Source organism: Pongo abelii, chromosome 19 (assembly GCF_028885655.2).
Source record: "Pongo abelii isolate AG06213 chromosome 19, NHGRI_mPonAbe1-v2.0_pri, whole genome shotgun sequence".
NCBI classification, from domain to species: domain Eukaryota; kingdom Metazoa; phylum Chordata; class Mammalia; order Primates; family Hominidae; genus Pongo; species Pongo abelii.
The window spans coordinates 7,160,069-7,184,799 of NC_072004.2; the positions used below are offsets into that span (position 1 = coordinate 7,160,069).

Genomic DNA, 24,731 nt, shown 5'->3' on the forward strand with positions numbered 1-24,731 from the left:
GCCTCCCAAATAGCTGGGATTACAGGCGCCCACCACCAGGCCCGGCCAATTTTTTTATTTTTAGTAGAGGCGGAGCGTCACCGTGTTAGCCAGGATGGTCTCCATCTCCTGACCTCGTGATCCACCCGCCTCGGCCTCCCAAAGTGCTGGGATTACAGGCGTGAGCCACTGCACCCAGCCCGGATTTTGAGTACCTGTTTTTAATTCATTGGAAGTATATATACGTTGGAGTGGAATTGCTGGGTCACATGAACAATAAATACTTTGCTTTGAGAAAAGCAGGTGTTGGACTTTTGAACAATGTACTCACAAAGTTTTTTTTTTCTGTTTTGTTTTTGTTTTTGTTTTACAAAGCAAAGGGCATGAATTTCAGAAAATTGAGAGGAAGTAGCTGGGGGTTGGCATAACAGGCTACAGAAATGTAATAATTCAATCTAGTGTTTGCAGTTCACATGTATCGTGTCACAAGACTTTTTTTTTTTTTTTTAAGCAACAAGTTCTCTGTTGCCCAGGCTCAAGTGCAGTGGTGGGGATTATAGCTCACTGAAGCCTCGAACTCCTAGACTCAAGATATCCCTCCACCTCAGCCTCCCAAGAAAGAGCAGCTAGGTCTACAGGCACCAGCCACTGAGCTGAGCTTTTCTTGTTTTTGTTTTTTTAATTTTTTATTTGTAGAGATGGGCCCTTGTTATGTTGCCCAGTCTGGTCTGTAACTGCTAGCCTCACGAGAGCCTCCCACCTTGGCCTCCCAAAAAGCTAAGACTACAGGTATGAGCCACTATGCCCAGCCCATGTTGCAGAATTTCTGCAACGTCCTGAAAAATTGGGAAGTTCAGGCATCATTATTATTCTCATTTTATGGGAAGAAAATTAAGGCAGAGCTATCTGAAGTAATTCCTTAAAGACATAAAAGAAGGATGAGATCCCAAGATCTTTGGTCGCTTGTTTCTGTCTTTTTTTTTTTTTTTTTTTGAGATGGCGTATCGCTCCGGCGTCCAGGCTGGAGTGCATTGGCCAGATCTCGGCTCACTGCAATATCCACCTTCTGGGTTCAAGCGATTCTCCTGCCCCAGCCTCCCGAGTAGCTGGGATTACAGGCACGCTCCACCACGCACGGCTGATTTTTGTATTTTTAGTGGGGACGGGGTTTCACCATGTTGGCCAGGTTGGTCTGGAACTCCTGACCTCAAGTGATCTGTCCGCTTTGGCCTCCCAAAGTGCTGGGATTACAGGTGTGAGCCACCGCGCCTGGCCACTTGTTTCGGTCTTGTTATCCAACAAGGCAGCCATGAAGGTAGTGCAAGAAACCCAGGAATTGGAAGAAGTTTCGGGAAAAGCGAAATGGGGGGCGGAGAGAGGGCAAAGAAAATAAAGTTCGGAAGATAGCTCGTCTCCAGCTTCACGGTCTCCTACGATTAAGACAATGTCAATGTAATCTAACATACCACTTTTTTTTTTTTTGAGACAGAGTCTCTCGCTGTGTCGCCTAGGCTGGAGTGCAGTGGTGCGATGTCAGCTCACTGCAACCTCCGCCTCCTGGGTTCAAGCGATTCTCCTGCCTCTGCCTCCCCAGTAGCTGGGATTACAGGCGCCCGCCACCACGCCCGGCTAATTTTTTTATATTTTCAGTAGAGACGGGGGTTTCACTACGTTGGCCAGGCTGGTCTTGAACTCCTGACATTGTGATCTGCCCGCCTTGGCCTCCCAAAGTGCTGGGATTACAGGCGTGAGCCACCGCGGCCGGCCTACCACTATTTTATTTTATTTATGTATTATTTATTTATGTTTTTGAGACTGAGTTTCGCTCTTGTTGCCCAGGCTGGAGTGCAATGGAGCAATCTCGGCTCACGGCAACCTCCACAGGAGAAGCGATTCTCCTGTCCCAGCCTCCCGAGTAGCTGGGATTACAGGCATGCGCCGTCACGCCCGGCTAATTTTGAATTTTTAGTAGAGACGGGGTTTCTCCATGTTGGTCAGGCTGGTCTCGAACTCCCGACCTCAGGTGATCCGCCCGCCTCGGCCTCCCAAAGTGCTGGGATTACAGGTGTCAGTCACCGCGCCCGGCCCACCACTCTTTTTTATAGACAATTTTTTCTAAGGGACCTCGTAGACAGTACTTTTGGGAACCGCAGAGCACAGTTGGGGAAAACGCAATAATACTATCTAAGTTTCTTTAGTGAGGACCTCAGAGCGGAATGGCCTCTATGGATGCCATAGAGACCAATACGGACTAAGGGTTTAAACAAGATGGTGTCCGCCGCAGGACCGCTCTATCTTCCTGGGTGAACTCTATGGCAGAGCATAGGCGTTCGATTTAGAGAAGTGAAGCCGAGATGGGTGGGAACCCGACCACACTAGCGCGCTATAAGAGTGGGGCGGAAAGACATCTCCCGCGCATGTGTGGAACTGGGGGGACTGATTCCAAGACAAGGCGCCCACCCCACAGAGCAAGTTTTCTGAAACGTGTGAGTCGTTTAAGTCCAGTTAAAGCCGAGGTGGGGCGTATCCTGAGACGCATGCGTTCTAGACGAGACAAGTGATCTAGCAGCGTGGTCTTTTCAACGCCCGGCGTACAGACGACGACTGAGGCGGAAGGGGCGTTTAGGATTCCGAACACGCATGCGTTCTGAGACCCAGGCGTTTCCTTTAGAGGGTGTGGAGTGCAGGGCTCCTTATTGCGCAGGCGCAAGGACTGCCCGGTAGGACGAGCGGTCTATCAAGGGGAGGGAAGATGAGGTTGAAGAGATTAAAAAACCGGGTGCGCCTGCGCGTTGCAGATTAGTTGAAAACGCTCAGGGTTTGTGAGGGGCGGGGTCACGTATGCGCGTCATTGGACGGGTAGGTGGGAGGGAGGGTGGAGATGGGGAGGGTGTGTGCGCTTGCGCAGTGCGGGGGTGGAGGGCGGAGGAGATAGATAGCACGCTTGCGCGGCTGTCATAGGGCTGCTTGGTTGGTCAGTGGGGAGTCGGCGCCTGCGTACTAAGACCCGTGTGCAGCAGCGGCGACGGCGGTAGAGGCGGCGGCGGCGGCGGCGGCGGCAGCGGGCTCGGAGGCAGCGGTTGGGCTCGCGGCGAGCGGACGGGGTCGAGTCAGTGCGTTCGCGCGAGGTGAGAGCGGGCAGGGCGCGCGTGCGCGGTACCTTGACTTGGGTCCGGGAGAAGATGGAACTGCGCGGGGGTCGGGGAGGGGGCAGAGGGGAACGGCGGCCGCCGCCGCACGGGTTCGGCCAGAGAGCGGCGCGAGGTGAGGAGAGGCGCGGGTGCGCGCCCCGGTTGGCGCGCGGGGTGACGGTTGGGGCTGGCCCGGTGACGTTGGAGCGACGCAGGGCGGGGGACGGCGAGCCGCGAGGCAGCCACGCGGGAGAGGCCGCCAGGCGGCCACGCCGGGGCGAGGGCCAGGGGCCAGATCGGCCCACCGGGGCAAGGGTACCTGGGCCGTTGAGGACCCGGCGCAGCGCGGCCACGTGAGGTGGGGGAGGGGGCTATTCGGTGAGAGGGCATGATGGGGGGGGGGTTGGCGGACGGCCGGGGGGAGGGGAGGCGGCGTGGCTCCGGCCTGGCGCAGTCTCTGAGGAGGGGGCGGCCGCGGCACCGGAAGTGCCCCTCACGGGAGGCTGCCCTCGGGGTCGCAGGCCGCATGGCCAAGCGTGGACCGGGGCCGCATGGCAGCGCGGGGACCCCTCCCCCCAGGTCCCGGCCACCGGAAGCCCCGAACGGCCACATGGTCGGCAGGAGCCGGCAGCCCCTAGCGCGGGGAGAGCTAGTCCTCGCGGGGGGTCCGAGGGGGCCTGGGATTTTGAGGAGTGGGAGAAGCCGGAGGCTCGGGTCCTGATCACCCCGGAGGGCCTGCCGCAGGCATATGTTAGCGCTTCCCAACGTTAAGGGCCCCAGGACCTTTCCTGCAAAACCCTCCTGTGAAGTGTGGCGGCCAGCCAGGTGTAAGTGGCACTCCTTCGAGCTGGGAGGCCGGAGAAATGGGGAAACTGAGGGCGTTTGGACAGGAGCCCAGCTCTTCTGTCGGCCCGGGTGGACAGCGCCTAAAAGCCTCAGGCAGATGAGTTTCCCACCGTGATAGGCGTTCTTCACCTTGTCACTGTCTTCCCGTTGTAACTGGTTTGGGAGTTCCACGGTTTCGAAGTCCTTAACTCTACTAGCCTAGTATGATTTTCTACTACTCACTACTACCAACCTTTTGCTTTCATTTTATTGTCATTCACCACCCCCCACCTCTCCCACTTTCTACTGACTGTACTGGCCCGGCCTGAAAAGCCGACAGGACAGATGCATCCTGGGAAAAGTGGGAGGGCCTTCCAGGAGAGGCTGGGTTCCTGGGTTCTCTTTGGGAACCAAGATCGAGGTGTTTGGCAGGGGGATCATTTCGGAAACAACTTTGCTTTCTCCCCCTTGGCTTGTTGCAAGTGCATGTTGGCGAGGCGGGAATCCCCCAAAGAGGCCTTGTGGTTTCCTGTAGCAGTGACTGGTTTGTGTGTGGATGGGCGGGGGGGTGCGGTGTAACAGATGGGTGGGGCCTTGTCCTCCGGTCTCCACCCTCCCCCCCCCATTAGCCCTGCCCTTTTGCTGGATCATAGCTGCTCACCTAATTATAGCCCTGGCTATATGTGGGGAAGAGGGGTGGTTGGTTTCAGTGGCAAGTAACACCTGAGTCCTACCCCCTCCCAGGAAGTAGGCCTTTTCTCATCTCTGAGATTTGACATTCCAGCTCCCTAGAGCCTTCCTTTCCCAAGCCACCACTTTAGCTTTGATTTATGGGGGAGAAACCGGCTATTCCACCCTCCCATACACACGCCAGTTCTTGAGTATATTTGAGCCCAGTCAGTATTTTAAGTTCAGGAACTTTGACTTTATTTTAGGTGGGTAATGGAATAAAGAGTTGGGAAAATGTTTCTAGAGAGAAATGGGATAGATTGGAGGTCCTGTTAACCTCCATGCTTATTCACTTCAGTTCTCTTCTTGGCTCTAGTTGGAATCGAAGCCTCTTAAAATGGCAGATGATTTGGACTTCGAGACAGGAGATGCAGGGGCCTCAGCCACCTTCCCAATGCAGTGCTCAGCATTACGTAAGAATGGCTTTGTGGTGCTCAAAGGCCGGCCATGTAAGATCGTCGAGATGTCTACTTCGAAGACTGGCAAGCACGGCCACGCCAAGGTTAGAATTTCACCTCCGCATCTTGCCTTCCCCATGCCTCCACTATCCTTGGCGCTCCCAGCAGCAAGCTGCCAACAGTGCTGACTTTCCTTTAACTCTCCTTTTACTGTCTGTTTTTGTTTAGCACTCAGCCTTCATACCCATTTAGACAACTACACCTGCTCCCCAGTCTTCAGCTTCTTCTGTGGTTACCCTTCTGTCCCCGCGTCATTCTCTGGCAGTCCCTCTGTTTCTCCAGCTTTGTGCCAGTCTCTTCAATTCATAGGCCTTTATGCTCTAGCTATTCAGTTGCTCCTCCTTTATTCTTGGTTTTCTCTTTTTCTTTCTTCCCTTGAGCCGTTGTAGGTGGTTGTTTCCATCACGTTGCCCAGGGTTTCTCCAATTCTACGCCTTCCTCTGGAGGGACTCCTGCGTTAATTCTGAGCTTTCAGATCACCTTGCTGCTTCGTTCTCCAGTTCTAGCTTTCCCTTTGGAACTCTGATGCAGGATCAAACTGCCCCTACCTGCCCCGTCCCACTCTCCTTGGGTTCCTTGAGCCTCCATGCTTTCATGGGTTTTAACATTCTTGCTGGCACTTCCCTCATCACCTCAGACTTTTCCTGTCTCTTTAGAATTTCAACCTGATTCGTTCTTGAATTTCTTGTGGTGTTTTTCCTTAATCAGTTTTTCCATCTTTTGACTTGACATTGATCTTGGGTTATTCTCTAGTGTCTGGATCCTTCTCTGAGCTCTTCTGGCTTCCTTATTTTCTAGCTAGTTATTTCTGATCTCCCTGCAAGTCCTTTTTTTTCTTCAGCTCTTTCACATTTCTTAGTTTCTTAGCCTTTCCCTTCTCTACCTTCGTTATTCCCCAATTTCTCAGCGTCTTCTGGTATCTGGAAAACTCTTCCAAACTTTTACTCAGACTTCTCCCACTCCCCTAGACTCTTAGCAGCTTATCTATTATCAAGGTAACTGTCTTCTCCAAGGCTGCCATGCAGTTTTCTATTGTGCTGTCAACCCCAATCTCAACTGTGGTTTTTTAGCCTCTGTTGTTTTTCTTTAAGAGGCTTTACTGTTTCTTGAGTTGACTGGTTCAATTCCAACACTCCAGTCTTTGCCCCAACAATGTAGTCTGACTTCCCTCATCAGGCAAGGTCAATTTGAGCCTTTATTTTCTCCGTTTTAGAGTTTGGTTGGGTTTCTCTTTGTGATGCGTACATACAGGTCCATCTGGTTGGTATTGACATCTTTACTGGGAAGAAATATGAAGATATCTGCCCGTCAACTCATAATATGGATGTCCCCAACATCAAAAGGAATGACTTCCAGGTATGTAGATGGTCTGGATGAGGATGGGTTAGCGGTTTATGGTGGAAGGAGGGGTTGGGGGATAGGGACTGACCAGGAGAGCTTGTGCTGGGAGAGAGGAGGGAAATGGCAGGAGAGGGTGTTTGGTATTAGTTTGCTATCAGTCCAGTTTGTCTATCAGAGCCTTTACTGTCATGTCAGCCTCCCTGGGCCTACTGTCTTCAGCCTCCTTCCCTATCTGCCCCCAGCTGATTGGCATCCAGGATGGGTACCTATCACTGCTCCAGGACAGTGGGGAGGTACGAGAGGACCTTCGTCTCCCTGAGGGAGACCTTGGCAAGGAGATTGAGCAGAAGTACGACTGTGGAGAAGAGATCCTGGTATGGTGCCTCCCTCCCTGCTTTTGTGCTCAGCTTTGTTCTGTACGTTTCTTCCTGAGCCCAGACATCTCCTGGCTATCCCTCTTGCTTCTCCAGATCACGGTGCTGTCTGCCATGACAGAGGAGGCAGCTGTTGCAATCAAGGCCATGGCAAAATAACTGGCTCCCAGGTGAGTGTGATAAATCCCTCACTGTCCCCTTCACATTTTGTTGTCCTCAGCAGAGCTGCTCTAGTCTTAACTGTTCCAGGCTTGCTTTCTGCCCCTAGCCTGGCCCTGTCCTCCCTATCCTTCCTGTTGAAGGTATTATCCTGTCTTACTAATTTCTCTCTCCTACCTAGGGTGGCAGTGGTGGCAGCAGTGATCCTCCGAACCTGCAGAGGCCCCCTCCCCCAGCCTGGCCTGGCTCTGGCCTGGTCCTAGGCTGGACTCCTCCTACACAATTTATTTGACGTTTTATTTTGGTTTTCCCCACCCCCTCAATCTGTCGGGGAGCCCCTGCCCTTCACCTAGCTCCCTTGGCCAGGAGCGAGCGAAGCCGTGGCCTTGGTGAAGCTGCCCTTCTCTTCTCCCCTCACACTACAGCCCTGGTGGGGGAGAAGGGGGTGGGTGCTGCTTGTGGTTTAGTATTTTTTTTTTTTTTTTTTTTTTAAATTCAATCTGGAATCAGAAAGCGGTGGATTCTGGCAAATGGTCCTTGTACCCTCCCCACTCATCCCTGGTCTGGTCCCGTTGCCCATAGCCCTTTACCCTGAGCACCACCCCAACAGACTGGGGACCAGCCCCCTCGCCTGCCTGTGTCTCTCCCCAAACCCCTTTAGATGGGGAGGGAAGAGGAGGAGAGGGGAGGGGACCTGCCCCCTCCTCAGGCATCTGGGAGGGCCCTGCCCCCATGGGCTTTACCCTTCCCTGCGGGCTCTCTCCCCGACACATTTGTTAAAATCAAACCTGAATAAAACTACAAGTTTAATATGAAGCCCCCAACTCAGCTGCTTATTTGAATTAAATGGGTATATTTGGAAGCCACAAAAAGACTGAACTCTGCCACTGAGTTCACTGGAACCCGCTGTCTATCACTTTGACTTGCTGTGGACCTGCCAGCCATCCCCCCACCCTCCAAGCAACCTTGACCTATTCCAGACAGTTGGGTGGGAGGCAACACAAACAGCAGCAGCCAGGGGCAGTGGCAGGTAGATTTTATTGGCCTGGGACACACGGGGGGCGGGGTACCATCACCCACGATGGGGTGGGGGGTATGGTGTTGAAGATATAATCTGATGGTCACTTGTGGTAGAATCGCGGGTTCTGGCTGTGTTGGATGAAGGGGAGCCGAGGGCCAGGTTGGCTGGTAGCTGCAAAGCCCGACTGGCGGTGGTGATGAAAAGAGGGCTTTGTCACTGGGCGTACTCTCCCTTCCACTTAATACCCTACTGATAACCACCCCCAAAGAGGAAGGAAAAAGCACATGATGTGGGCCACCTGTCCTACCTAAGCCTGCTTTTCTGGATCCCTAGTGTAGGGACTCTGACAGGTAAATTTTATTACCATCCTTACCTTTCCTGCTGGCTGCATCTGCACAGGGAGCTGGGGGGAAGCAAGGAGTCCAGGGGCTGGATGCAGAGCCTGGGGGTGCATGGGGCGCAGGGAGGACTGCAGAGAACAGAGTCAGGGCCTGAGGCATACTGACGCTCCCCTTAACATATCCCTAACCCTGACCTCCCAAGGTGCCATACTCACTGAGTCGGAGAAGCCAGTCTGCTGGTTAGCATGTTCCATCTGCTTTTGCAAGGACAGGGCACCACCAGGCTGGAGGAAACCTAGGTGGGGAAGAGGGGCGTGTGAGACGAGAACGAAACGGAGGGGAGGACCCAGAGAGCTAGAGCTCCTGCAAGGAATGTTATCACCTGTCTGAGTGGGCTGAAAGTGGCCGTGCACGGCATAGGGCTGTGGCTGTGGCTGAGATAGGTACTGCACTGCAGGGAACGCCGAAGGAGCTGAGAAAGGAAAAGACAGAGCCATTAAAAGCTTTTACTCAATGGCATTCCTCCTTTGACCTTGAGGAAGGCCAAGCCCCATCCCTCCTATTACTCACCTCTGAGCTGCTGACTAGGACTATAAGCTGGCTGTGTGGGCCCATAGTGAGGTGGGGGCTGAGCAGTCCCATAGGCACCACCAGGACTGCCTTGGAATTGTCCATGCTCTGGTGTCCCCGCAAAAGCAGCTGCTGAGCCCACGTAGTGCCGGGTCTAAGGACGGAGAATGAGAACTCGCCTATAAACTCCTTGAAAGCTGAAACCCAGTGACTTGTGTATATCTGTATGCCCCGTTTCCCCCCTAAACTTAAGTGTTTGATATATGTTTGTAACTTGAATACTGGTGGCAAGGATGCATGGATGGAAGTACTAGGGGCTAGGCATCCAATCCTACTCTCACCGTTAGCACTTGGGGTCCAAACATTTGTTTGGCTCTGTCAGCTGCCATGAGGGTGCCTGGGCGATTGTGTCCTCCAGGGCTCCCTAGAAAGGGAGAAGGGCTTCATGATGCTGAAATGGGAGGCTGCAACCTCCAAGACGGCCGGTTCCATCAGGTGGTTTCTTTAGTCCTCACCCTGCATGCTGAGGAGATGAGTTCCTGTGTGAACAGTCAGGCTCTGCTGGTATGCAGCGGATGTCAGGGTGGTCAGGTCACTGGAGTGAAAGGAAGACAGGTCAAAGTCAAGAACAGATGCCTTCTCTTTTGCCATTAAACACTGGTTCTTTTACTACCTGATCCCAGTTCCACTTGGCTCCCATTTCAGTTTTTAGCACTCTGATCCCACCTCTGTTCCTTTCGCCTCCGTTTTTCTTCCTCATGTAAAACTTTCTTGAGCTGCAGGAAAAGCTGGTGCTTCTCTTCCTGTAAGGCCAAAAGCTTCTCCTCCAACTTCAGAATCTGGGATGGGATGGGAAAAGAAGATGAAGGCAGGGAGAGTCAAGCGAAGAAATCAAAGCTGGGAGAGTTCAAGGGACTGCTTACTTGTTCCTTGGTCTCCTCTAGTGACATTCTCTCTTCCATCTCCTTTTTCTTCCTTCTCTCCTGTTCTTCCTTCATCTTCTGTTCCATCATCTTATCCACCTCTTCTTCCTCTGGAGAATCAGGCAGAATGAAGAAGAGGCAGGGTAGTGAAAACAATTCCAACGTTACAGATTGAAGACCAGCAAAACCCAGTCATCCCAACACGCCTGTGTGCTCTCTGCCTCGAAGGGACAAGCTCCCCTTCGCGGCAATAGGGAACGGAGAGGATTTATCAGGTGCTCTCCAAGGTCCTTCCCATCTCAAGGGTTCTGGAGCGTGGAACAGGACGCTTAAATCCCACCACAACGGGGCTATTACTTCCCTCCTCTGCGCTCGGCAGCGGGCGCGCTGGTTGGCCGGTGGGTTGAGGCCAGCCTTGAGGTACAGGAGCCATTCTGGGCCGTGCGTCCCCCCGCTATGGCCCCGGCTCACCCTGCCGCTTGCGCTCCCGCTCCATCATAATGTGCCGGTGCAGCGCCCTGGCCATGGCGTTGGAAAGCTTGGGGCGCTCCAGGAGTGCGGGCATGGTGCTGCCGTGGGCGCTCGGGCCGTGGGCGCCCGGCTCTGTCTCTGACTGCCAGACCTCAGACGGGGCCTGCGGGGAGGGCGGGCGCTCAGAGGGGGCCGCGCCCGGCCCAGGCGGAAGCCCGTCCGCCCAGCCCGCTCGCCGCCCCGTTCACGTGTCCCAGGAGCCCGCCACCCGGCCGGGACCGCAACCCCCGCTCCACCGCGCGCGGGCGGCGCCGGGATCCCCGGCTCGGTGCCGCCGCTCCCTGCCCAGCCAGCCCGGACGCCGGCCCTCCCTACCCGCCTTCTCTGCGCTTTCTCAGCGGCTCCGGCGCGCCCTGGCCCCTGCGTCACATCCGGCGGCCCGGCCGAGTCCTTCCGGAGTCACGGCGGCGGCCGCCCTCACAAGTTGGGTGAAAGAAGGCGGAAGCGCGCTGCGACGGGTGCCCGCGGCGTACAAACCCCGTCGCCGGGAACGTGAGCGACGAGCGCTGCAGACCGGCCTTGGCATCCTCAGCTCTGTTTAATTTCGCGGGCCCACCTGGTGGCACCCCAGGGGACACGGGCTCCGCAGAGGGGCGCGCGAGAGAGAGGCCGAGGCGGAGGCTCTGAGACGGTGTTTATTGGCTCCTTAGAAATCAGAGTCAGTAACAACTGTACAGAGGCCCCCATCTTCCGTGCGCCCACCCTTCCCCACTCCCGCCCGGTGGCCCCGGAAAAAGCAGCTTCATGTGGGCACAGGGAGAGACTCCTCTGGGATTCACAGTAACCAGAAACAAAAACGGAAATAAATTAAGTGATGTGGGGTAGGGGAGTAAAAGGGAGTCATGTTCCCCAAATCAGTGCATGAAGAGGGGTACCAGGGCCTGGAGCTGGGCTCCCACGGCTCCTCCCATCAGACGGAGTGCTGGGCCTCCGGACATGGAGCTGTGCCACTTGCCACCTACATCTGAGAGCCTGCCTACATGCTCCTGCGCGGCTGCCAAGCTCCAGCACCTGCGCATGCCACAAGTCACGGGAATGAGGTGGAGGCAGTCACCACTCAGAGTCCACGGGCCCGAGGCCCGACTGTGCTTGTAGTAGTGGTGTCTCACCCCTCATTCCACCCGTACCAGCAGGGCATAGAGGAGTGTGGCCCCCTTCTCCTTAGTGACCCACTCAAGTTCGGCTGGACTGAAGTGAGGGTCAGGAGGTTCTCCAAGGGCAGCGGAAGGGGGTCCCGGGGTGTAGGAGCCAGGGCGCACACACACCTGGAACGCCACCTGAGCCTGGTGCGTCCGCTGGGATTTGGGGTCCCGGAATCTGTCAGACAAGAAAAAATAGGAGAGTGAAGCCTCTCGCCCCATCACCTCCCCCTTGCAAAGTCTGTTCCAACCACACAAGCCTTGCTGTACCTAGGAAATACTCCTACCTTATGGGAACTTCGCTCTAGCTGTTCTACCTGAAATTCTCTTCCTCCCAAAGCCTGCTCAGCTACACCGTTCACTTCCTTCTTCAAGGCTTTGCTCGAATCTCTCCCACCTTCTTACGATGCCCACACCAACCGCACTGCTGTCCCCGCCCCACTCTTTCTCTGTTTCCATAGTCTTTACTTATTACCTTTAAAAATACTAAATACTGGCGGGGCGCGGTGGCTCACGCCTGTCCCAGACCTTTGGGAGGCCGAGGCGGGCGGATCACGAGGTCAGGAGATCGAGACCATCCTGGCCAACATGGCGAAACCCCGTCTCTACTAAAAATACAAAAATTAGCCAGCCTTGGTGGCACGTGCCTGTAGTCCCAGCTACTCAGGAGGCTGAGGCAGGAGAATCGCTTGAACCCAGGAGGTGGAGGTTGCAGTGAGATCACGCCACTGCACTCCAGCCTGGGTGACAGAGCAGGACTCCGTCTCAAAAAAAATAAAAATAAAAATAAATAAATAAATAATACTTATTACGTATGAACATTATAGAGAGAAAAGGCAGAAGTTCCACAAGAGCAAGTTTCCTTCTTTTGTCCACTAGAAGAGTATGTAAGTAGTATTTGTTCAATGAATGAAGAAAGGGCTGAGTTGGAGACTGGCAGCTAGCAAGACGAGATGAGAAAAAGGGAGGGCAAATCATGAAGACCCCAGTGGCTGCGCTGGGGCCCTCTCCATCCGAGCCCCTGGAGATCTCTCCCCACCCCTCCCAGTACTCACTGCACTTTGGAGGCCAGGGTCTCCGCCCCAGCATATTGAAGGGAGGGGGAAAGCAGCACAGGAGGGGGCTGCTCCTCCCGAGGAGGTGCACAGTTCTCGCCAGGCTCCTCGAACCCTACCCCAGGCTCTCCCTTCAAAGGACGGCAGCTCAGGATGGAGGCAGTACCTGGGAGGAGAACTGGGTCAGGATAGCCCTTTTTATTCCTCCACAGCCCCCCAGGCTCAGCCCACCTTGCATGGGCCTGCTCGCCAGTACCTGCTCCCAGCTCCCCTCGGTCCAGCACTCTCCGTACAGCTGGAACACTGCTCCCATGATATGCCATGTGCCACTTCTTGGTTAGTGTCCCAGCCTCCAGGCGGGGATTCACTCTAGGAGGTGGACAAGCGGGGCAGATAGAACGAAGGCCACTGACTCCCCAGTGGAGGAGCTTCACGAGGCTCTTCCTTAGACGGGAAGTTCCTGGCACTTCCTGGCTTTTCCTTAGACAGGAAGTTCTATTACTTCTTCCATGCTCCCTCTTGGGATCCCCATTTCTCCAGGGGGAGAACAGTAGGGGAAAGGCATGACCTTGCCCATATGTACCTGAGGTTGAACCTGCACCAGCCAAAGGGCAGTGCGTATTCCCGGGGAGGCTCCCCTCTGCGCCTGTGGGCCTCGTCTCCTCGCAGCTTCCGGCAGGACTCACAGTAGCACAGGCTTCGCTTTGGTGGAGGCATGAAATAATCTTCTGCGGGACAGTGAGTAGCAGGCTTGGTGCTGTGGCTCCCACCCTTGATCTCAACCACACTGGCACCCTCCAGCTGCTCTCCAAGGCTCTAGGCCTGGCCCTGGGAATGAAGTCAGTTCTGGGGGACTGTGGGACTCACCAGGAAGCAGCAGGAGTTCTTGGAAGCGAGAGCAAAGGGCATGGTACTCGCAGCTCTTTAGAGGACTAGCGGCAGGTGGTGGACCCCAGCACACACTCTCTTTGATACCTGAGGGAGCAGAGGGGCACAGGTCACAGGAGCTGGGCTAGAAGGGTGGGGGCGGGGGAGTAGGGGCAGGAGCTGGGTCCCTTTGGGCTGGCACACCGTCCACCATGTCTGCTTTCTCCATGTCCCCTTGGGTTCCAGCACTTTTCCCATTGGCAGCCCCTGGCTCAGGGTTCACGATTGTCACCTGCAGGGGAGAGGGCGGTCAGACAGAGCTTGCTCACACCCCAGGGCCTGCTGATTCCTCCCTGGAACAGAGATTTCCCCTGTCCTGGACGGCCCAGACTCTCAGGCACCCCTCCTCCCTGCCCCCACTGCCACTCACCTGCTCACACTGCCCATAGAGGTCCACAAGCGCGTGGCAGGGCTGGGGCACATCTGGCACAGCTACCCCCTGGTCCACCCCATTAACGTGGAGATGCAGCCCCCCAGAGCTGTCCAGCCGCAGTCCCAGGATGGTGCCTTCAGGGCACGTGTCCAGATTCGGCCCAAACTTCTCGCAGATCTGGGAGGAGAGACCGGCTGTCTTCCAGAGGTCAGACTCCACCGCAGCAGCTGTCCCGCCCTTTGCTCTGCTTCCTGCTGCCAGTGCCTTGGCTTTGCCTCCACGCTTGCCCACTGCCGAGGCTCTCCTCTCACTGCAGTTACCTAGAGCCCCTCCCCTTCCCCAAAACTGGCACATTCTCAATGGCAGAGACACCGCAGGAAGCAGCAGGCCTAAGACTGACCAGGCAATGACACTCACCCTTGCCTGCCCATTACCGTCCCCCTTTTACACCTGTGGTCCTACCTCCAAGGCTAGGGGCCCACTTCTCCTTTCTGGCCAGCCCTTCCCTACTCACAGGCTTGGTCCTGTTCCTTCTCTCTGGCTCCTACTCACCTTGAGACCGTTGTGGAAGACCCCACGGCCCCGCAGCAGCCAGGCTGCCCGTTTGAGGGCACAGGCAGAAGCAGGGAAGTTGAGCCTCTCAGGCGCGCAGGTGATGACTCCCAGGACAAGGGAAGATGTCCACTGTCGGTTTAGGAAATCTATCCGCACCTGGGGAAGAAAGAACTACTCCATAATCACAGCCTCCTGGGAAGAACCAGGCTCCCCACCCCAGCCAAGGAGGGAATACTGCACCTCCCAGAATGTGCCTGGGATGCTGCCTTTTCTTATGCTTGGAAGGACCAGAAAACGCTAATTTAGTTGTTTCTTTCTTTCCCTCTTTTTTTTTTAAAAAAAAAAAGAACCGTCAGCCGGGCACGGTGACCCACACTGTAATCCCAGCACTTTGGGAGGCTGAGGCGGGTGGATTACCTGAGGTCAGGAGTTTGAGACCAGACTGACCAACATGGTGAAACTCCGTCTCCACTAAAAATACAAAATTAGCCAGGCGTAGCGTCATATGCCTGTAGTCCCAGCTACTTGGGAGGCTGAGGCAGGAGAATCGCTTGAACCCGGGAAGTGGAGGTTGCGGTGAGCTGAGATCGTGCCATTGCACTCCAGCCTGGGCAACAAGAGCTAAACTCCGTCTCAAAAAAAAAAAAAAAAAACCAAAAAAAAAACAAAACACGCTGTTTGAGCCTTGACCTTGCTGTTGCCTCTGTAAGGATCCGTAAGGATTCTTATTCCTAGGACTTCCTTCACCTAGCTAGTTTTCTTTTTCTTTTTTTTTTTTTGAGACGGAGTCTCGCTCTGTTGCCCAGGCTGGAGTGCAGTGGCGCGATATTGGCTCACTGCAAGCTCCGCCTCCTGGGTTCAAGCCATTCTCCTGCCTCAGTCTCCCGAGTAGCTGGGACTACAGGCACCAGCCACCACGCCCGGCTAATTTTTTGTATTTTTTAGTAGAGACGGGGTTTCACTGTGTTAGCCAGGATGGTCTTGATCTCCTGACCTCGTGATCCACCCGCTTCAGCCTCCCAAAGTGTTGCGATTACAGGCATGAGCCACCACGCCCGGCCTTTTTTTCTTTTTTTTTAGAGACAAGGTCTTGCTCTGTCTCCCAGGCTAGGGTGCAGTGGCGTGATCTTGGCTCACTGTAACCTCTGCCTCCCATGTTCAAGCGATCCTCCCACCTCAGCCTCCCGAGTAGCTGGGATTACAGGCTTGTGCCACCATGCCTTGCGAATTTTTGTATTTTTTTGTAGAGACAGAGTTTCGCTATATTGCCCAGGCTGGTCGCGAACTCGTGAGCTCAAGCAATCCGCTTGCCTTGGCCTCCAAAAGTTCTGGGATTACAGGTATGAGCCACCGCACCTGGGCTCACCTGGCTAACTTTCACATATCTTTCAGTTTGTAGCAAAAAGGCACCTTCTTCTGGAAAGCCCTCTCTGCTCACACATATAGGATCAGGCATTTCCCTTGGACTCCTCCAGCCTGTCCCTACTGCTTCCCTCACCAATCACCAGGTAGGGACTTCGTGGTAACTGACTGATGACCCCCATTACAGGCTATGAATAAAAGCCTAGGAAGCTCATCCAAGTGGCTTGCTTTCTTTTTCTCCACCCAAAAAGGCCTTTCTTCAGAAGGGTTGGCCATGGGTCACTGTGGAGCGAGAGAAGCTGGGGATAGGGAGGGAGAACCCACCTGGACCAGCAGCTGGGGCACCAGAGGTTGGTTGATGACAACGATGCCCTGATTGTAGCTGGCCACCCGTGTGGCCGTACGGTTCCCATTAGACAAAAGGATATTCTTCCCATGGTTCTCCAGGAACTCGAGAGTGGTGGGTATAATACCCACTTCATTCTGGCCCTGGTGTGGAAGAAGGGACTGAGCTGCATGGGTTGCCAATGTCAGGACCGACCCACCCCACTGGAGTTTGCACAGACCCTGAGTGTGAGCCTCCACCCAACGATCAGAGAACCCAGAGAAGGCCTGGCATCCAACGGCCCAGCAACTGCCCATCCATGTGCACAGCAGACCGTGCTGCAGCCTCTTACTCCCATGCCATGCTCCTCGCCCTCGTCATCCTCCTCGCCCTCACTGCCAGTGTCTGAACTGGGGGAAGGAGGCTGGGTGCCTTCTGACTCCTCCAGCCTCGTGGAACTGACAATTGACACACTGCGGACTGGCCCGTAGAGATCCAACACAGCCCACACGTTCTGGGAGGCACACAAGACCCAGAAATCAGACATCAGCAGAAGACCTCAACCATCCTCCCAGAACCCAAGGAAGTGTTCAGGTTTACCTTGGCAATGCCAGTGGCTGCAGGCCCCATATCCTCTCCATCCACCAGGATGTGCATTGTGTCATCTGCCCCCCGACGAACACCCACACAGCTCCCCACCTAGGACCAAGGTAGGACAAGGACAGACGATGTTCAGCCCACCTCTTCCTGCCACCTCCATTCCCAACCCCTCCCCTGTCCCTGGAGCCAGCCACTTCACCCCCAGCCTCTCTAGGTTCCGGCCATAGTTCATCCTCTGGAGCTGCCCATCACGCCTCACTTCACAGCTGGATACCATCCAAGTGGTCTTCGTCCGGAGCTCTGGCAGGGAAGGAGGCAGCCCTGGGCCACCACCACCTGCCCCGGGTCCCATCTCCCCCGGTGCTAGTGTGGTCAGCCCCAGCCGCAGGGAACCTGCCCACTTCTCATCTAGCTCTTCCACTTTCACCTATGAGACAGAGAAAACATGAGCTGGCCCTGTCGTGATGGGCCTCGCAGCCCCTCTGTCACATCGCTACAGCCTACCTCAAAGACTTCCTCAGCCCTCAGCTCCTTGGTACTGAAGACAAGGCCATGGGCATAGCCAGCGGCACGCACTGCCCTCGTGCCATCCTCCTCTAGAGTGACATTCTTGCCGCAAGTGCTGTGGAATCGGTGAGCCACGCCGGCCACTGTGAAAAGATGGCACCAGAAGAAGGGGTAGGATTGGGGCAGCGAGCTTCAGGCAGAACACAGAGCAAAGTTTTCAGATGAAACGAAATGGGGACACCAATGCCCCATCTGCCATCTGCCATCACACCTCAGGGCGTCCTGACACCTCTTTATTGTATTTTTTTTGAGGCAGGGTCTCGCTCTGTCACTCAGGCTGGAGTGCAGGGGCACAGTCATGGCTCACTGCAGCCTCGATTTTCTGGGATCCAGCGATCCTCCCACCTCAGCCTCTCAAGTAGCTGGGACCACAGGTGCATGCCACCACACCTGCCTACATTTTGTATTTTTGGTACAGACGGGGTTTCGCCGTGTTTCCCAGGCTGGTCTCAAACTCTTGTGCTCGAGCGATCCACCTGCCTTGAACTCCCAAAGTGCTGGGATTACAGGCGTGAGCTACTGCACCTGGCCCTGATACCTCTTTTCACCACAGCAAGGCCCATTTCCAAACCTGGCATGCTCAGCTTACGGTGTCCTGGCCCCTTGGTGGCAGGGAAGTGTCCAGGCTCTAAGTACCAGGTGTAACCTCCCCCTCACTGGCTGCTTGCCACCGTGGGCTGTCCCTTCCCTGGAGCCGGCAGCTACCCCAGCCAACCGTCTTTACACAGCCTCTCTAACCTGGAAACCCTACTCCTCAGGTGCACAACAGGCAAGCAGAGCCTGTCCAGCCCCCGCCCTGCTGCCGCACCTGGAGAGTGCAGTGGGAAGGACTTCTCGGTGGCAGTGTTGCTGGTCGCCAGGCTGTTGTCCATGGGGCCGGTGGCATTGGTGATGGACACTTGGACACACTGGCCATAGAGATCGACTACCGCATACACCTCTGGGGAAGAGAGGGAAGGTCAGAAGCCTGACAGCCAGGTGGTCTGGGCTGAGGGTGGCAGGCTGAAAGCCACATAGTCACCTTTACCCGGAGGCAGGCCCGAGCAGGCAGCGCCTTGGTCCTGGCCATTGATGAAGTAGTGCAGGTCACCCTTGGCAGTTCGCATCATGCCAATGCGTGCACCTGTGCCCAGCGCATCCAGGTCACACCCGTAATTGTTGCGCATCGTGTTACCGTCTTGCATGATGGCTGTACCACTAGGGGGATGGCAGAAGGGGTGAGTCAGCCTGCCAACTTCAACTTCACATTAGCCTCTGCCCATTCCCTGTCTGTCAGAACCCTCCAATGCCTTGGGCTGGTGTCTTGATCTGGGTGTAAGGCCCAATCCTATCTCCTCTGTCCCTGGGATCCCCTTAGGAAAAAGCAAGAACTACCTAAGATGAAGGAGGACTGAGCCCCTGTGGGCCTGAGCAGGGCTTCCCAGAATCCAAGGGGAGGGGACAGGTAGATCCCCTAGGTCTGTCACTACCCACAGCCACCATAGGCCCAAACCTTGCTTCCCTGATCCCAGTCAGCTCCACCCAGCCCCAACCTGGTCCCCAAAGCAGGAAGCCCAACCTCAGCATCCATGTGTCATAGTCAATGTCTGTCATGGTGTTGGGGAATTCCAGGTCTTCAGGGCGAATAGCAGTCACTCCTGGGAGGAGGCAGGGGTAAGTCAAGGCCGATCCCCCAAGGCACAGACATCTGACAGCCCCCAACACACACAGACGCCCCTCACCAGCCTCAATGGAGCCTGACCAGCGGTCCACCATCTTCTGAATGACAATTTCAAATAGCTCTCCATCCCGCAGGGCCCTGCCGGGAGACTGGCGATCAGAGAGGCTCTACTTGTGTGGCTGAGGCTGGGCAGGAGGAAGGTAGGGACATGAAAGTTGAGAGACTGACCGGTTGGAGATGACGATGGCGTCATTAAACTCGCTGCGACAGTTGTGGCGGAGGGCGGTGCGGCCCCCATTAGTGATGACTGCGTTACTGCCGTGCAGCTGATGGAAGCGCAGGTCAGAGCCCCCGGCCCCCGAGGACGGAGAGCTTGGAGACACCTGGTTGTTCCCCTCAGGAAGTGGTTCAGGAACTGGAGGCACCTCTGTAAAAGTGGACATCACCCATCAGGTCTCTAGTGTCTCTCAGACCTCCCAAGGCCACCCTAACCCTGGCCCCAGCCCAGCCCGGCCCTCACCCACGTCGTCCACAATGGTGGCCTGGGCCGCCTGGCCATAGAGATCGACGACAGCATAGACGCCCGGGGGCACGTTCCAGGCAGCAGGGCCCTGAGTCATCCCATTGACAAAGAAGTGGAGAGTCCCGTCCTCCCGCCGTACCACGCCCACCGTGTCCCCTGCCTTGGAAGAAGGGGGTGCTGGAGTGAGGAGTCAGGCAGAGTTCCTGCTGGGGCTGGTCCTGCATCAGCCCCGCGGTGTTTGTGATGCCTGCTGCGGCCACCAGGCGGCGCACCCACTTTCCCACCTTGAGGCGGTCCAGGTTGTGCCCGTATTCATCCAGGATGGTCGTCCCATTGTGCATCACCCCATTCCCAGTCATCATCCAGGTCCCTGGGAGGACAAGGAGCAGGAGGGGACATGAGGGTAAATGCAGGGCGGGCTCCTCTCCTTTCCGCAGCAGCGCCCACAGGACTCCCGAGCCCACAGTCCACCTTGCCTTTTCTTTGACGACTAGATTTCTTCCCTGAGCAGGACAAGAAAACTCTGCAGCTCCCAAGACAGCCACAGCCCTGCCCATGGGACACTCTCTAGCCACTGAATGAGTGGTCACAAGAGTGACAAGTGAAAAAGAAGCTGCAGAACAAGTGCCAGGGCTTTGGGGATAGCTTCCCCCCAAAACCCTATCCTGTGCCTGCCCTTCCTGGGAGCTCACCAGAGCGCAAGTTGGTCATGGTGGAGGGCAACTGGAGGTAGGCAGGGTTGTGGGTGGTGACACCAATTTCAATGGAGCCAGCCCATTTGTCCACCATCTTGTCGATGCGCACCTGGAACACCTCTCCATCCCGCAGGGCTCTGCTGCTCAGCACCACGCCGTGATTGAAGTCATCGGTGGCACTGAGGGCACAGCAAGTGGAGTCAGATCCCCAACACACGCTCTCAATGTGCCAAGGCTTAGCCCAGCAATGCCTGCCAACACTCACTGCCCCAAGCCAAAGAACTAAAAGCTCAACCTCCAGGAAGCTGCCCCCGCCAGGCTCCCTCCGCCTTCTACTTCCTTGCTCTGCCCCCCTTCCATTAGAATCCCTTCTTCAGGCTTCTCCCCACCCCATGGGCCATACTGGGGCCTCAGGGCAGTGCGTCCCTCGTGGGTGATGGCTGCCTTCTGCCCACAGTTGGGGTGGAAGAGCAGGCGCTCAGGTTCTGCCTGGGTGGCAGGGGCAGCACGGCGGAGAGCACCCTCGGGGGACAGCGCCCGCAGGATGGCGTTGTTCCGGCGGAGACGGTCACTGTGGTTGTTATTGTGGACGATGGTCACCTTCACTGCCATCCCGTACAAATCCACCACACCATACACCACTGGGGGCGTCAAGGGGGTCGCCACTCCTGTGGCAGGAAGGTACGGGGGTGTGGGAGTAGGCAGGGAGAATGAGGGGAGAAAGTCAAACACAGGGAGGCCAAGCACCAAAGAGAAGCAGGAGGATGAGGTACAGCCCCCAGTCCCAGCCCCACCGAAAGCCCCGGCCCAGGGGCTCTGTCTGGGCGGCCCTTACCCTGATCGATACCATTAATGAAGAAATGTAGCGCAGAGTTAGACTTCCTTGTGAGGCCGATGTGGTCACCCTCCTAATCAAAGAAGAAAAACAGTTCAGAGGAGTCCTGAGGCCTGCTCAGCACCCCACTCCACACAGGAACAACTCCAGAAGGTATTCGCCAGAGTCTCAGACCACCCTGGAGGACAGGTTCTGGGTCCTTGTTTTCCAGACATGACAATTTCCACATTTCCTCAATGCTCCACGTGAGTCAGGCACTGAGACATTAGCTTCTACAAGGCTCAGCCTATGGAATAAGTACTACTCGTAGGCTCATTTTAGAGATTGCAGGGGGTGGGGGAGCAATCAAAGAGGATAAGCTGCTTGCCCCGGTTCGCCACTACAAATGGGAAAACAGTAAGAGGAATTCAACCATCTGACTCCAAAGTCTGAGTGCTGAACTCTTGGGCAACTCAGGCTTCTAGGAAGGAAGCCTTTAGGTAGAAGATACAGGGACTGGCTCTAGGTCACATACGAGACCCTGCTTGGTGCCCCTGGCAGGGACACAGAGTACCTGTGGCTCTGCTGAAAGTGGCCCAAGGATCTATGCCCCACTCTCACCTGCAACTCATCCAGACTGAATTCGCAGTACTCCCGGCGGGTGCCCTTGCCATTGGTCAGGATTCCACAGCCGCTCATCATGATGGTGCCTGGGTGATAGTGGACACTTGGGTTCCGGTACGGGGCTTCCTTCCCCTCAGCAACACCAGGCCTGCACCCCCGCCCCTGCCTGGGGCTGGTACCTGACTGGAGGTTGGTCATGGTGGCTGGGTACTCCAAACTGTTGGGGTTGTGGGTGGTGACCCCAATCTCAATGGAGCCTGACCACTTATCAACAAGCTTGTCGATACGGATCTGGCATTGAGGGACAGAAGGGAGAAGCAGGGAATGTAAATGCAGAAAGGGACCTTCAGCCCTTGGTTCTTCCCCAGGGCCCACCCTCCTAGCATCAAGGGTCGAGCCCCATCTTTACTCCCAGGGGTAAGGCGCCAACCAGACCACAGGACTTTGCACACCTCAAACATCTCATTGTCCCGAAGTGGGCGATTAGTCATGACAACCCCATTGTTGAATTCATCCAGGGGCCGCCGGCGCTCAGCTGTCTTATTATTGTTGCTGAGTTTGATGAGGGTCCCGCACTTTTCATGAAAGAGCAGGGCGTCGTTGGAAGTGAGAATGGGCGAGGTGGCAGCACCGCTAGACCCCAGGCCTTCTCCTGCCGGTGGGGAGCTCAGGTTCACATTCAGGAGCCCTCCATTGTAGGCAGACAGGATGGTGTTGCTCACCACCTCAGACAGCTCCATGCTGGCAAAGTCTACAGCGGCAGGATGGAAGAAGGAAGCTGAGAAGTTGGGATGAGGCTCTACACCCCCAGACCTGGTGCCTCTCTCCTACCCCTTCTCCTGAGGGCCCTCCCTTGTCCACCTCACTTCCCACTCCCCTTCCCAGGGCCTCCCCAAAGCCCTCACCGTTATGCGACTCAAGGCTGTTAGGAAACGTCTCCGGCCGGGCCTGCGCTGGGGATACCATGAAGGCTGGGGACCAGGTGGGATGGGAGGGGAATAAGGGTTCAGTCCCTGCTTCAGGGCCCATAGCCAGGAGAACCCCCCATCCTCTAGCTCCTGCTCTCCCATTCAACAGACTTGGGGATCAGGGTGGCCCTGCCCACACCCAGCCTGTCTTGTCACTGTATTTCCCCCGTTCCGTCCACACCCCACCACTACTGCCCTAGCTGTGTTCTCACCTTCATCTGCAGAGGTCCCCTGTTCAGCCAAGGCAGAGTCTTCAGTGAGGGCCAAGGGCTCGAGGGGAGGTGTGGGGATGGGAGTAGGGGGGCTGAAGCCTGGCTCAGGGGGTAGCACGGTGATCTGGGTGCACTTGCCATAAAGGTCCACGACGGCCCAGACACGAGGGGGCAGGCCTGTGGCAGCCACACCGCAATCCCGCCCATTCACCCAGAGCCGAAGCTCCCCAGCAACTGTGCGCTCCACGCCCACGCGGTCCCCTTCACCAAGCTGGTCCAGGTCCTGACCATACTCCTCCAACACAGAGCGTCCATCTCTCAGCACAGAGCAGCCCGACACTACCCATGAGCCCCCCTTCAGCCCCGTGGCACTGCTTGGAAAGTCCAGCACACTGGGGTCCAGCGCTGTCACCCCAATCTCAATGGAGCCACTCCAGGAGTTGACCTGGGATAGGGGTATTGGACAGAGGCTTAGAATGGGCCACCCCCCATTCCACAGGCCACCATATCTTCCCACCTCTCAGACAGCTAGCTGGCTTTCTGTCTCTTGGAACACTAATCCAGAGATGCAGACAGTGATTTTCTGGACTCCGTCTCAGTAATTATTTGGGCTTTCCTTTAGCAACTCTGCTCTCTACTCAGTGTTTACTACACCACTCCTTTCCAAGCCAAGCACAAATTTCTTGGTTCCAACCTCCTGCCTCCTCTAACTTTCCCAGTCTCCATGGCTCTCCAACCATCCAAATTCACCTACTTCCTATACCCACACCTCTTGCTTTTGTGTATCATTCATTCCCTTCCCCTGGCCTAATTCTCTCCAAAGATCAGGCTCTACCCAGATTCAATCTCCTTCCAAGTTCTTTTTCTGTGAGCCTGGCCTCTTCACTGAATCACACACACCTCCCTCACCCTGGATCTTTCTCCTCACCTATCTTTCTGGCACAGCCTGTGTGTCCTTCAATGGTTTGTTCTTTTTTTTGAGACGGAGTCTCACTCACTCTGTTGCCCAGGCTGGAGTGCAGTGGCATGATCTCGGCTGACTGCAACCTCTGCCTCCCGAGTTCAAGCCATTCTCCTGCCTCAGCCTCCAGAGTAGCTGGGATTACAGGCGCGCGCCACCATGCCTGGCTAATTTTTGTATTTTTAGTAAAGACGGGGTTTCACCACGTTCGCCAGGCTGGTCTCGAACCCCTGACTCTAGTGATCCGCCCGCCTCGGACTCCCAAAGGGCTGGGATTAGGTTTGTTCGTTCCTTGGCATCTTTCTTCACTTGCCATCACATCTCTGACATCTCTCCATCCTCTATGCCCAAGAAATTGTACCAGGAGGTCTGTTCCCAGCCATTCTAGTGGGTTAGCCCTCGTGTCCCTTCCCTGGTTCTGGATCTTGAGAAAACTCAAGCTCTTAATGTCTTCTTCAAACTCAATGTTTCTGCTTCATGCTGGCTTCCTGACCGCCCCCTGGTGCTCTATGGTCGTTCTGTTCCCTCTCGGTGCCCGGCGATGTGGGCTACCCTGGTTGTCCTACCCAGTCTCCCTCTAGACGCCTCCCACCACCCTCCACATCTCGGTTCCGCGGTACCAGCGCTGCACCTTGCGGTCGATGCGGACGGTGAAGACGCGTCCATCGCGCAAGGGTTCTCGGCTCAACACCAGCCCGTGGTTAAACTCCTGGCCCGGCTGCTGCCGCCGCGCTGTACGCCCACAGGCCGACAGGCTCACCAAGCGCCCAGTGCGCGGGTGCAGTTCCCCGCCGCTGCCCAGACCCCCGTTGGACCCCGGTCCTGAGCCGCTCCCGCTGGGGCCCCCACCCCCGCCCGGCCCCGGTCCAGGGCCTCCCCCAGAGCCCCCACTCCCACCCGACCCCGCCGCCATCTCCGCTGACACCGGGGCAGCGCGACAGCCGCGCTTGGCGGCACCGTGGCAACCGCGGCGGGCAGACAGTCCGAGG

General features: G+C 56.0%; 3 protein-coding genes across 9 annotated transcripts; 1 reads left to right on the forward strand and 2 right to left on the reverse strand.

The window, feature by feature from the left end:
* Positions 1 to 4,986: 4,986 nt before the first annotated feature.
* On the forward strand, positions 4,987 to 7,812 carry EIF5A (eukaryotic translation initiation factor 5A). Its single transcript, XM_002826950.6, has 5 exons — positions 4,987 to 5,166; positions 6,374 to 6,478; positions 6,706 to 6,837; positions 6,934 to 7,007; positions 7,178 to 7,812. The coding sequence occupies exons 1-4, from the start codon at positions 5,002 to 5,004 to the stop codon at positions 6,994 to 6,996; spliced, it is 465 nt and encodes a 154-aa protein (XP_002826996.3). The 5' UTR covers positions 4,987 to 5,001; the 3' UTR covers positions 6,997 to 7,007; positions 7,178 to 7,812.
* On the reverse strand, positions 7,491 to 11,030 carry GPS2 (G protein pathway suppressor 2). 6 transcript variants are annotated; one of them, XM_054536135.2, is made up of 11 exons: positions 10,698 to 10,905; positions 10,323 to 10,485; positions 9,852 to 9,961; positions 9,655 to 9,767; positions 9,444 to 9,523; positions 9,270 to 9,352; positions 8,929 to 9,082; positions 8,741 to 8,830; positions 8,574 to 8,653; positions 8,391 to 8,508; positions 7,491 to 8,201 (listed from the first exon to the last, which is right to left on the reverse strand). In XM_054536135.2, exons 2-11 carry the CDS (start codon positions 10,414 to 10,416, stop codon positions 7,822 to 7,824), a joined length of 1,302 nt encoding a protein of 433 aa, XP_054392110.1. In that variant the 5' UTR covers positions 10,417 to 10,485; positions 10,698 to 10,905; the 3' UTR covers positions 7,491 to 7,821. The 6 variants fall into 6 exon arrangements, with proteins under 6 accessions (XP_054392110.1, XP_054392109.1, XP_054392111.1 ...); XM_054536134.2 differs by having other exon boundaries at positions 10,702 to 10,744; XM_024234639.3 differs by having other exon boundaries at positions 8,016 to 8,201; positions 8,391 to 8,486; positions 10,698 to 11,030.
* NEURL4 (neuralized E3 ubiquitin protein ligase 4) lies at positions 11,000 to 24,670 on the reverse strand. Of its 2 annotated transcripts, none has more exons than XM_009251238.4 (29): positions 24,374 to 24,670; positions 22,782 to 23,226; positions 22,507 to 22,572; positions 22,054 to 22,352; positions 21,781 to 21,892; positions 21,599 to 21,687; positions 20,999 to 21,071; positions 20,567 to 20,831; positions 20,161 to 20,342; positions 19,753 to 19,838; positions 19,466 to 19,628; positions 19,174 to 19,372; positions 19,007 to 19,083; positions 18,844 to 18,922; positions 18,307 to 18,482; positions 18,094 to 18,225; positions 17,223 to 17,368; positions 16,918 to 17,145; positions 16,719 to 16,817; positions 16,471 to 16,632; positions 16,118 to 16,282; positions 14,429 to 14,587; positions 13,874 to 14,053; positions 13,648 to 13,735; positions 13,444 to 13,551; positions 13,160 to 13,304; positions 12,833 to 12,945; positions 12,577 to 12,742; positions 11,000 to 11,699 (listed from the first exon to the last, which is right to left on the reverse strand). In XM_009251238.4, the coding sequence occupies exons 1-29, from the start codon at positions 24,653 to 24,655 to the stop codon at positions 11,495 to 11,497; spliced, it is 4,689 nt and encodes a 1,562-aa protein (XP_009249513.3). In that variant the 5' UTR covers positions 24,656 to 24,670; the 3' UTR covers positions 11,000 to 11,494. The 2 variants fall into 2 exon arrangements, with proteins under 2 accessions (XP_009249513.3, XP_002826998.3); XM_002826952.5 differs by having other exon boundaries at positions 18,313 to 18,482; positions 24,374 to 24,655.
* Between the last annotated feature and the right edge of the window lie 61 nt (positions 24,671 to 24,731).